The sequence below is a fragment of the Aquarana catesbeiana genome, linkage group LG03 (genome assembly GCF_042186555.1).
Source record: "Aquarana catesbeiana isolate 2022-GZ linkage group LG03, ASM4218655v1, whole genome shotgun sequence".
Classification (NCBI taxonomy): Eukaryota; Metazoa; Chordata; class Amphibia; order Anura; family Ranidae; genus Aquarana; species Aquarana catesbeiana.
This window is the reverse complement of record NC_133326.1, coordinates 642,557,684-642,569,864: the sequence shown is the minus strand read 5'-3', so window position 1 is coordinate 642,569,864 and position 12,181 is coordinate 642,557,684. Positions and strand designations below refer to the sequence as shown.

At 42.2% G+C, this 12,181-nt stretch overlaps 1 protein-coding gene across 2 annotated transcripts in view; it reads left to right on the top strand.

Annotated features, from left to right (window-relative positions):
* The window catches only part of TYK2 (tyrosine kinase 2), a 124,075-nt gene that overhangs the window by 44,170 nt on the left and 67,724 nt on the right, over positions 1 to 12,181 (top strand). For both annotated transcript variants that reach the window (XM_073622562.1, XM_073622561.1), the window contains exons 6-9: positions 1,428 to 1,591; positions 4,948 to 5,323; positions 7,240 to 7,437; positions 9,533 to 9,690. In XM_073622562.1, coding sequence (XP_073478663.1) covers positions 1,428 to 1,591; positions 4,948 to 5,323; positions 7,240 to 7,437; positions 9,533 to 9,690 — 896 coding nt within the window. The remainder of the gene's footprint in view (positions 1 to 1,427; positions 1,592 to 4,947; positions 5,324 to 7,239; positions 7,438 to 9,532; positions 9,691 to 12,181) is intronic.

The following is a 12,181-nucleotide window of genomic DNA, read 5'->3' as shown; positions in this document are numbered from 1 at the left end:
AAACGAATCGGCAGAAACAACCGGGACTCAGTGCTTTGGGGAGAGATGAGAAACCGCTATAGATATATGTGCCTAGGTCAAATTTCATGAATCGGGTTTACATCCACTTTAAGAGAAGACTTGGCCCATGTGAATGGAAAGGCCCCACTTGGGTAGAAGCCAGCATCTTGGGCAGATTTATAGGTAAAACTTCGCCCAGACAGTCCGGAGAAACTGCTCTAGAACCTAAACCAAAAAGGAGGGGTGAGAGGAGACACCCCTGCCTCGTGCCATTCCATATGGGGAACCTAGAGGAAAAGAGACCATTAACCCTGACCTGAGCACTGCGGGTGTGTATAGAGCCATGATCTATTTGAGCATACACGCACCTAGGCCCAAGGTCTCTAAAACTGCTTGAAGATATGACCAGTCTACGAGGTCAAGCGCCTTTTCGGCATCTGTGGATGAAATCAGATTGGGTACAGGGGCCTGCCCTCTCCTGCTTCTTTTTTTTTCTCTTGTCCTTGCCGTCTCTGCTCTTGCCCCCTCTAGTTTTTCCAGTTTGATGTAGATGGCATCCTAGAACTACTGGTTCACAGGAGGCATGAAAGAGGCCATCCACATCACACTGTAACAACCATCCTTTATGGGGGGGGGGTCTTTTACATCTCTCTTCAGCATATAATACTATTTTAACATCTCTCTGGCACCCTGGCAATATGACAGCAATTCTCACCTTCATTCAGTAAATTGAGGAAATGACACCTATGCAGGCTTCCTGAAACCAAAGATGGAATTGTGTAACTAGAATAGGGTAGTTCCACAACTTCACACCTCCCATCTTATACTTGGGCAATAACATCTGCACATTCCCTGTTATTTGGATTAAGGTGTGCATATAAATAGTGGGGTGTCTTAATGACATAAAAAGCCAACCATAGACTGATTGAAATTGTCCGGTTCAGCAGGAGCCGGGCGCATTTAGATACATGTATGGGCAGGCTGGTTGTGCTGAAGTCTATCAACTTCAGTACAACTAGTCTGTCTTTTTTTTTTTTATCTGATTGTCGGTGGCTATAGCAGTAATCATTGTATTCTGATGATGGGGGAAACCTCCTCTTGTCACAATACAATAGTTCTGCTCAATTCACCCATCAGTGCTCAACCCGTGGTTGAAGGAAAGAAAATGTTGGTTAATTTATGGCCTGCCTTATTGGAACTGAAGAAGTGGCTTGGAGAAGCTACAACATGTCTTCACCATTACAGATCAAGTCCAGTAGAATGTAAATTAACTACCAGCTAACCTCCGGTATGTTTGGTGAGGGGTGTGCGATGGGGTTCCGTGGCTGTGCTCAGTCCAATGCAAATATGGACTTTACAATTGAGAAAACACCTTTTTATTGTGCTAGACTTGGTTTGTTTTTAACAATGAATTTATGGTTTTACAGGGAAAATTTGACTTTGTGAATGACATTGTGTCACTGAAGGATTTTCACTCTGAACAGGATGTTCATAAGTTTAAAAATGAGAGCCTAGGGATGGCTGTTCTGCACCTGTCTCACATCGCCATTAAGAAGAAAGTATCTTTGGAAGACGTAGCCAAGCAGATCAGGTAAGTGATTCTTAAAAGTACACTTGGGTTGCAATTTTCACCCACCCTGGAGGCCGACTGCCCATTCACACTTCAATGTTTGATTGCCTTGTTTTCTCAGTGTCCTCACATATGATCCTGAAAATACACATTTTTGTTCATTTTGGCGAGCTCCCTTGTTCTGGTTCTTGGAGAGGAATGTTGCACAGGAAAGAATTGTGTAACTGGAGGGTGCAGCCCTATCTAGAAACAGGCTGCAATCACTTGAATTAAACTCAGAATGCCTGTAAATTGAGTGGACTTGTGACGTTGGCATACCATTGCCTGGATAGCATTGGCAGTTCACTGATTTAATTGTTGTCTTGAGTGGAGATCTAGAATAATTATATGCATAGATATCGGACAAATTCAGGCTTATGTGGTAGTTTTGGAAGGATAGCGCTTAGCCTATCTTATGAGGCTTTGATTTCTTTTATCAATATTTATATCGTAACCACATTTAGCTACAATCATACTATTTATGCAGAACGAGCTGACCATATTTGTACACACTTTTTTTGTAGATTTACCAAAATTATATAATTTTTAGGCATGCACCTGCAGTCTATTCAGTTTATATCCATCAAGAAGGCCTTGCACGGCAGTGACATATCTAAAGGAGATTGTAAGGCGCTCTTCTACGCATCCCTTGAGAAAGAATTAAATGGCTGTTTGCCAACTGACCTTTGTAGAACTGCAGAAGCTCAGTAATATGTTACTATGGAAGCACAATTCTGCCCGTATGATAACAGTAAATTAACATTGAAAGCTACATTCTAGCTGTGTCATCATTCACAGGAAAGATAAGTGGGTTCAGACCCAGTGCACCAGAATTAGTATGTGGTCAGGGAGCCAGAGAATTTGTAGTTTTCATTTGGTGCATTTTTTATTAAGGTGCTTTTTCTGCATGGCTGCTTCAAGACTGACCTTTGTTGCTTTATGTGGTGTGTGTGGACGGGATTGTGTTTGAATCAGAACTGCCCCCCCCCCATACTAGTCAAAAGCCACATGTAATGGGTTGGTGCATCTCAGAAGGTGGTAAATGTAGGTCAAATGCACCAGTCAGTAAATTCTCACATGTAAGCAGAATACATCTGAAAACATTTGTCTATTGACATAAGACTAAAGCCTATCAGCACAGGCCCTATGGCTGCTTGGAAGGTTTTGGCAGCACTTCATTGTATTCGGTGTCCCAAGCTTAAAGAATCATCTTAAACTGATCATGAGGTTGGTGGATCACAGGTGTAGTACAAAGTCAGTTTGGAGGACATTGCTTTGGGTCATCCATGGGCATGTCTGCTTGAGGATACACCTTCTTTGGGGTTGTGGAGTTGTCAAATTTCTGTTTTCCTTTCCGCATGGGCAGGCATTCTTTTTAATTGAACCCCGGCTTGGTAATAAACGTTATGCGGCGTACACACGAGCGGAATTTCCGACAGAAAGAGTCCGATGGGAGCTTTTCATCGTATATTCCGACCGTGTGTATGCCCCATCGGACCTTTTTCTGTCGAAAATTCAGACAGACTTAGATAGAGCACATGTTCTATATTTTTACAACAGAACAAATTACTATCAGAAAAAACGCTCGTCTGTATGCTGTTCCGACGCACCAAAAACAACGCATGCTCTGAAGCAAGTAGGAGACGGAAGCTACTGAACTTCCGTTTTCTAGTTCCGTCATACGTGTTGTACGTCACCGCGTTCTGGACGGTTGGAATTTGGTGTGACCGTGTGTATGCAAGACGGCTTGAGCGGAATTCCGTCGAACTCCATCATAAAAACCTTCAGCGTTTATTCCGACGGCAAAACCGGTAGTGTGTACAGGGCATCAGACTTGATAATTCAGAGATGGTTTTTTGATGTTCTATTTTTCCTGGTACGGTTTGTCCTCACAAGGCAGGTAAGGGAACATAGCGGGAGTCCAACTATTAGGGCTGATACACACTATAAGAAAATCGGGCGTCTGGTTTTCTTTGGTGTTTCACAGCAAGTTGGAACCAAGGAAGTAATGTACGAAAATTCTTGTGTGACACAGGTTTTTGTTTGTTTTTTTTGTTTTTTTGTTTTGGGGTGTGAGGGCTGTGGAGCTGTGTGTGTGTGTGTGTGTGTGTGTGTGTGTGTGTGTGAAGGGGGGGGGGGCTGGTGGGGAAGAGAGTGGTGGATGCAGAGGTCAGAACCTAGGAAGGGGAGTGAGAATGACATGTTGCACCCTGTACGTAGCGCACTCCTGCACCCATCACTCTGTACATAGCGCATTCCTGCACCCTGTACGTAGCGCACTCCTGCACCCATCACTCTGTACATAGCACATTCCTGAATTCTGATGGTGTTTGGTCTCAGCAGTCTCCAACACTATTTCTTGTGGATGATACCAGCGTTGTGTGACCCTCCTTTTTGGAGTTGCATCATCTGCTACAGGAGTGTGAGTGGTCTCGGTGCTGGTCTGCACCTGCCCTTCACAGCACTGCAATATTAAAGAGTAGATACATAGCCCTAACAGATACAACCGGCCCATTTAGACCATGCACGCTGCTGATGCGGCCCCCGAAGAATTTGAGTTTGACACCCCTGCCCTATATGGTTTGAAATTGTTTGTTTATTAGTGATCATAGACACCTCTGTTTTCAAGCATCTGGGTTCAGTCCTCATCTGTTCTGTGAAGTAGCTTGGAGGAGAAAGATGATATTTAGCACAAGGCCATAGTTACAGGTGATAGTCCAGGTTTGTCTCGACTCGCTAATCACTGGCTTGGGGTGTGTGCTTGGAGTGCAGCCATTGCAGGTGCTTAGAACTGGTTACCCTCCTATTATCATACACATAAAACCAGCAATGTTTTTGCAGTTGTTTTCCTACAAGGAAGTTTTTTTAATCTTACGCAAGCCATTGTCTATGAGCTCTTCTTCTTTCCCGTAAAGAATGCAAATCCAGTTCCTAGTAATTAATTTGGCAGGGAAAAGTTTAATGCCAGGGTAAACTGCTGTGTTTTTGTTTTTCCCTATAAGTGGCTGTTCCAGGAACATTGGCCACATTTTAGATATGTTACAGATGCACTCTTGCTGTGGATAATACTGAATTGTAAGGACAGAGGAAAATAGGACATGCTTGTCTGTATGACACCCATTTATGATATATACAATATCTCACAAAAGTGAGTACACCCCTCACATTTTTGTAAATGTTTTATCTTTTCATGTGAGAACACTGAAGAAATGACACTTTCCTACAATGTAAAGTAGTGAGTGTACAACTTGTATAACAGTGTAAATTTGCTGTCCCCTCAAAATAACTCAAGATAAAAAGATTATATATAATTTTTTTATTTATTTTTTTTCTTGCAGCTTCAAGGAGTGTATTCCAAAGTCATTTTGCCACCAGATCCAGCAGAACAACTACCTTACCAAGTACCGCATGAGGAAGGTGTTCAAGAAGTTTGTCCGTCATTTCCACCTCCATACAGTGAGCCCCGGCAAGCTGAGCATGGAGGACGTCATGTACAAGTACCTGTCCACGCTGGAAAACCTGGCACCTAAGTTTGGCTGTGAGACTTTCAGGGCTCTGTCCCTAGAACTGCCTAAAGAGGATGAGAAACTTTCACTTTATGTCAATGGGGGTTATATGGACCACACAGAATGTACGAGCAAGGAACCAACTGCCACTCACCAGGTGATGGTGAGGGGGATGGAAGGCATCAGTTGGCGGGTCATGAGAGAAGAGGTGAGTCTATGGAGCTTCAAAGTTTAAACTCAAGAACAAAAGTGTAAAGTATTGAACATTACCCTCTTTAGGTGTAGTGGCTGCATTCGCTTTTTTTCCCTTTTTTTTTCTTTTTTTTTTTTTTCTTTTTACCTGATGATCCCACCAGTAGCACACTTCCTGTCCTGGGGTGACTGCAGCATTGTCACCCAGAAACGTTATCTCTGTTGCTTAGAGGAAAGATGTCTTGTAACCCTCAACAGTATGAAAGGAATTTGTAGTCCACAGTGATAAACTCAACAGGGCTGACAACGCTGCTTGGGATTTTATTGAGACAGAACACAGGAAGTAAGAATCTCATTGGATTTCTGGGAGGATCGCTATGGTTTTGTGTTGTATGTTTTTTTGTTTTTGTTTTTTTTTTTTTTGCACTTCTGAAGCATATATAACAAAATTCTTTCAGTGGAATTTTTAACAGACCAAAAGGGAGTAAATAAGAGAGGATCACTTCCTGTATTGCCTATTGTCAATTGAGCCAGGTGTTTCCTAGATCCAGGAGGACATCACATGACCTCCTCCCAGTCACTTGCCTCGCGCACACACCCTAGCGGCCACGCTGTGGGATGATCTGTCACCCACTGTGTTCACACAGCGTATGACATATCGATATGCCGGTTCAGGTAGTATGGGACCGCTGTGAGCAATTACCGCAGTCACATGACGTGTACACAATAACTTTCATTTATAGCCATTCTTTGTGTACTTTTGTGATGAGCTCTGCGATTGGTCACAGTAATCACATGGTACAGACATGGCCAATCGCAGCCCCTCTGTACCATGTGATTAGCTGTGGCCAATCGCAGTTAATCGCAATACTAGTCAATAAATGACTGTGAATGAATAAATGCCATACATAAAAATGATTGTTTATAACAGTGATCATATTGTAAACAAAAAGTCACCTCCCCAGAGTAGTACAGTATCACAATAGTAACACTGTACTGCTCTGGTCACAGCATGGGGAAAAAAAAATACAACTTAAAAAAACTTGCCATGCCTCTGACGAAATACCTTGGACTGTCCAGAAAAGGGTCATTTGGGGGATATTTGTACTGTCCTGGCATTTTTAGAGCCTCAAGAAATGAGATGAGCCGTCCGTACATCAGGACTGATCAATTTTCAAATGTATATACCATAGTTTGTAGACTCTCTAACTTTCCTACAGACTAAATAATATACACTGATTTGGGTTATTTTTAACCAAAGAAATGTAGCAGAATACATTTTGGGCTAAATTTTATGAAAAAAGATTATTTATTTGTAAACCTTTTTAACAGAAATGATCATTTATTTCATTTATATACCAAAAAAAGTGATTTAAATACCACCAAAAGAAAAAAAAATAATAAAAATTGAATTTGGGTAGAGTGTTGACTTTCAAAGTGTGACAGCGCTGAAAGATGAAAATTGGCCTGGGCAGGAAGGGAGTGAGAGTGTCCAGTATTGACGTGGTAAAACGCTTAAAATAAGTGTTCGGTATCTTAGCTGTCCATAGCAAGCAAATTCTCCCTTTCCTGTCTCTAGAGCATGTCAGATAGTGAAGGGGTGAATTTACTTTTGGATTGAATTTTACTTTCTGCACGAAGCTCTAGTGGCCCTTTTCTTGTGTTCGGCTAAAATTTTTCACAACGTCATCTATGTTGCACTGCTGAGTCCAAGCTGTATTCTACATACAAGTCCTTGTGATGCAAGCCACATGGTCGCAGTATACTCATCAATTCAATAAACCATCTGACAATAGCCCTTATGTATGAGTGTCCATTCTTGTGACCAGTCGCAAAAGATGCCTGCTAGCACAGTGACCTGATTTCGCATGACACCACCTAATGCAGTTTGTCGATACTGAAATATTAACTCGGTTGTTTCTTGTGATTTAGGAGCTGCTAGAAAGCAGCAGTCAGAGAAGTTACTTCAGTAAGAAGACTCGAGGTAAAGGACAGAAGGCTGGTAAGCCGGTGACTAGGGAAGAACCCAGTGCACCCAAGTGGAATCCCTTCTGTGACTTCCAGGACATCACTCACATTGTCGTCAGCCAGAGTAGAGTCAGCATCAACTGTCAAAATAACCAGTGCCTGGTGAGAGCATGAAACATCATATACATCCTACGTTGTCTGTTACCTCATTTTCTAGCTTTTTTTTTTTTTTCCTTCATTTCTCTAGGTTTATTTTGTACTCTCTCCCTTGCTCTGTGCTTTGGCTCTCCCTACTTCTCCTTTGCTCTCTGAGATGGGTCTTCCAACCTTTGTTGCCATGACTTTCCTGACCTCTCACTGGCTCTTTGATGTAGTTCTTCTGGCTTCTCCTTTGCTATTTGTCGTGGCTCTTCCGAGTTCTTGTTCTTAACCTTTCCCTTGCTCTCTGCCATGACTCTCCTGACCTCTACCTTGTTGTCTGACGTGGCTCTCCCCAATTTCTCCTTTACTTTGTGTGATGGGTCTTCTGGCCCCCTCTTGCTCTTTACCGTGGCTCTCCCAATCTCTCCCTGGCTCTCTGACATAGCTCTTCTGATCTCTTCCTTTCTATTTGTCATGGGTCTCCAGACAGTTCCTTTGCCCTCTCTCTCAACCTCTCCTTTTTGCCGTGACTTTCCCAAACTTTACCTTTCTTTACCTTTCCCAAATTCGTCCTTTCTCTCTGCTGTAGCTCTTCCAAACTTTCTTCTGCTATGGCTCTCCTGAACTTTACCTTGCTCTTTGTGGCTCTTATGACCTCTTCCTTGCTCTCTGCTGTGTCTCTGCAGATCTCCCCTTTGCTCTCTGTCAAGGCTTTTCTGACCTTTACTTTGCTGTTGCCGTGTCTCCTTGACCCACTGTCTGGGACTGCAAAACCTGTAAAGTTGCGTTCTCAAACCCAAGTGTTAATAATCAATAAAATCAATGAAAAATATGAAATGAAAATGAATAAAAATGATTGTGTTGAAAATGGTGCAAAATCTTTAAAAGTAGTAATGAAATAAATAAAAAATAAACCCATGAAATCCTGTATCAATTATAGTGATCAAATATATAAAATCTGTGCCAATTACAACTACCAGTAAATAATCATTGAAAATCAATATTCAATTATAGTTGCATGTATTCGTGAAAAACCGTGACAAAAGTTCATATCAAACTGTGATATGTCCACACTCCATCAGAAAACACGTTGTGGTAAAACCTTCACCGAATTCCCAATTAGGTGTGCTCTTGCCTTTCAGTGTGACCCTACAAAGCCCAAACTAGCATAATGATAATGGCTCAGGCAAACAGATGGGTACTTCCACAGATTGATGAATTCATCTCCAAATGGATCACCAACAGGGGTAATAAACTTAGCAAGCACCAGTTCCAAGTTAGCTAAAAAAAAAAAAAAAAAAAAAAAATACAAATCGTAGTGCTTACTGCGGTAGATTTAATATAATTGATATTAAAATAAAATTGCACCCACAGGAAACGCAGGCATTCAACAAATTATGTAGAGTCGCCCGACTGGTGGCGGCAAGACCTCTGCTGTAGTGTAAAACCAAGAAAAAATCCCCTATGTGGTGGACTTTTAAGGCACTATACTATTTCAAAGAATTTTAGTAAAATGTATTGATAGTTTCAAAAATTCCAAAAAATTTTTTTTAAACTATCGATACATTTTACTAAAATCCTTTGAAATAGTATAGTGCCTTAAAAGTCCACCACATAGGGGATTTTTTCTTGTTTTCATTTGATATTGGATGTGGCACTACCCCATTCGCAATATCATTGGCCTAATAATCTTTTCTAGTGTAAAACCAAAGCCGCGCTCAGAGGTTACCAGACAGCCAGAAGCCTGCAACGTCCCTTACACTACTTGTCACTGTTTGTAGCACAAATATTTTTTTTGTTTTACATACTGTCTAGGACTGTCCCTTGGTCTTGCCCTCTTGCAGTATACACTCACCCAGCTGCTTTGTGTTTTTCCTTGCTACAACATGGTCAATTTTACTTTTTGTCCAGGTCTATTCTTTATCACTTAGTACACCTCATTTTTAATTACTTATTGTCGCTTTCCCTTTGTCTCTGTCTGTCTTTTTCTCTCAGATTTTTATCCTTCCTTCCTTCCTTCCTTCCTTCCTTCCTTCCCTCCCTTTTTTATTTTTTTTATTTTTTTCATGGTTTCTTCTTATTTTTAGTGGTTTATAATTTTTTTAATTTTTTCCAGGAAATACTTCTGCCTTCATATGAAGAAGCCTTGTCCTTTGTGTCCCTGGTGGATGGTTACTTCCGGCTCACCACAGACTCAAACCATTACCTGTGTCATGAGGTGGCACCTCCACGTTTGGTGATGAGCGTAGCGAATGGGATTCATGGACCCCTACAGTATGTTCACAATATATAAAGAGGGATGTCTTTTCTCTAAAGTTCAGCTGTTGTAACATATTATTTTGATAGCACTCCCCCCCCCTCCCCCCCCTTTTTTTTTTTTTTTTCTTCGGTCGAGAATTTCTGAGCATTTAACCTCCAGCTATCTGTCCCCTTTCTGGCCTTTGGAATGCAGCATGAGGACCTAGCTGGATTAGATATTGTGGGGATATCCTGGAAATGACTTTCAAGCACTGAATTCCACATGGAGTGCTTTCCGGACTCCATTCTGTTGAAATTTAGTTACCAAGTTCTTTCTGGGTCCAGAGCCACCAACGCTTGCCCTATCTCTGAAGATTCACTCATGAGACACTGTCTGATTCTGAGTCATGCAAATCCTTGACTGATGACCTTACCCCCTGGGAAGTTGTTGTCCACTGATATTACTCCTAAAATAAAAAAGACTCCTATTGATGTAGTGTGCAGCACTGGAATTACAGAACCAGCCTATTGCTTTTACCTTGGCACACGCTTTTCCGATGTTTTTTCAATAGAGTTTGAAAGTTATTTGCACCAAGTGCTTATTTTTTGAGAATTTAGTTCAGAAATGGTCCTTTCTCACTATGAATCTTGCCATGTCCTGCCTTAAAAGGCACCTACTATACTAGTAAAGGATGTTCTTGTCTTTAAAGCGGTTGTATACCTTTTATTTGTAACTTTTACCTACAGGTAAGCCTATAATAAGGCTTACCTGTAGGTAAAAAAAATATCTCCTAAACCTGTAAGGTTTAGGAGATATTCCCCTCGCAATGAGTCGCTGACTGCAGCGGCGCATGCGCACAGGGGACTCTCGGCTGACAGCCCGGCAAACTCCGGAGCTTGCCGGGCAGAAGTCTCCCACGCGCGTGCGCAGGAGTGACGACATCGCGGCTCTGGCCACTCACAGCGCCGGAGCCGCGATACCCAGAAGACACGCCGAGGGGAGATGTCAGCTCCCTCGGCGTGGACCAGGTGAGATGCCGGCGCCTCGTTCTAAGGTAAGTATCTCATAATGAGCTAGTATGCGGTGCATACTAGCTCATTATGCCTTTTCCCTTGCAGGTGTAAAAAAAAAAAAAAAAAAAAAACGCTTTAATGACCCAACTGATAAGTGGTTGGAAATTATTTTCCAAGCTCTGTTCTTGCTGATGGATCCTGCTCTACATCCATACCTGGCAATGACTTTACTTTGTCCTACCATGTGTGACTGATCTAAATCCCTTAAATAGGATCTAACCACTTCTGTGGTTGTTCCCTTGCTTGTTGAATGAGTGGAGCAGATGACCATAGGACGACATTTTAGCTGTGATGGTTTGCTGAAAGCCTCCCACTTCTCCTCTCTTGCTTGTGCATCATGTTGGTACATATGCATAGGGCACTTTGGCTAAAGTGCTGGACTGCACAACCTTTTGTGCAAGAAGTGTTCGCTCAGACTGACCATTGAAAGCATTATCAAGGATGCTGCTGGTGGCAAGAACACCCATCTATCTCAGCAGAAGAAGCAGACTGCCAAGACCTCTCCCACCCTGACTGTCAAGAAATCCTTTCATTTCTCTACTCCCTTGTCTTCAATGTTGAGATCCCCCCCCCCCCCCCCCCAAGCTTGTGGGATAATTACACCAGGGAACAGTGGATGAGGGACATCTCTAACTGTCCAGAGTGACACTGTGGCATATGAATCTGGTTCTCTTCAGAAACCATTATTTGGGTCCATTAGACAGTTCTCTCCTTGCTCTCACCCACAAGGTGCTTTTTATAGTAGCCAATACCTCTGCGAGGTGGGTGTGTGAACTGGCGGCCACAGAACCCCTTTTTGGTCATGAAAAGGGACATGGCGGTGTTGATGTCCAGAATGCCTTATATGCCCAAGGTAGTATCTGTTTCTCACCTCAACTAGGACATTGTTGTCCTATCCTCTGTTTGGCTGTGGTTCATCAAAATGAAAATTCCCTCCATTTTCTGGATGTGGTTTGGACTGTATGGTTTGAGCTGTCTCCCAGCGACTGCTGCTTTTAGAAAGACTAACTCCCTTTTTTGTCAAGGATGTCAAGGGTGTACCTTTTTTCACCATCTCAAGGTAACTAAGACATACCATCTAAGCTTATGGTCTCAAAGATTGGGTTTCACTTATTTCCCATCAAGGTGCACTTTTAGATCTGTGAGCACTTTTTGGGCTTTTTTTAGCATTGAGCAACTGCTTTCAAGATTTTCAAGGCTCTCCTCTGTTCACTAAGTTCTATCAGATGGATGTTTCAGAATACTCTGATGCTAGCTTTGGGCATAAGGTCCCCCAGGCAGCTCTTTGTGTTCCCTTTTTGTTTTATCTTGTGCCTGTTAAGGATTGTTTGCTTCACTGCCCACCCCTCAGTTGGGTTGTTTTTGAAAATCCCAAAGGTTAAAGACTTCTGTGTTCCTCAGTTGATGAGAAAAATAGGATTTTTGTACTAACTACTAGCCTTTTCTTGGCGTT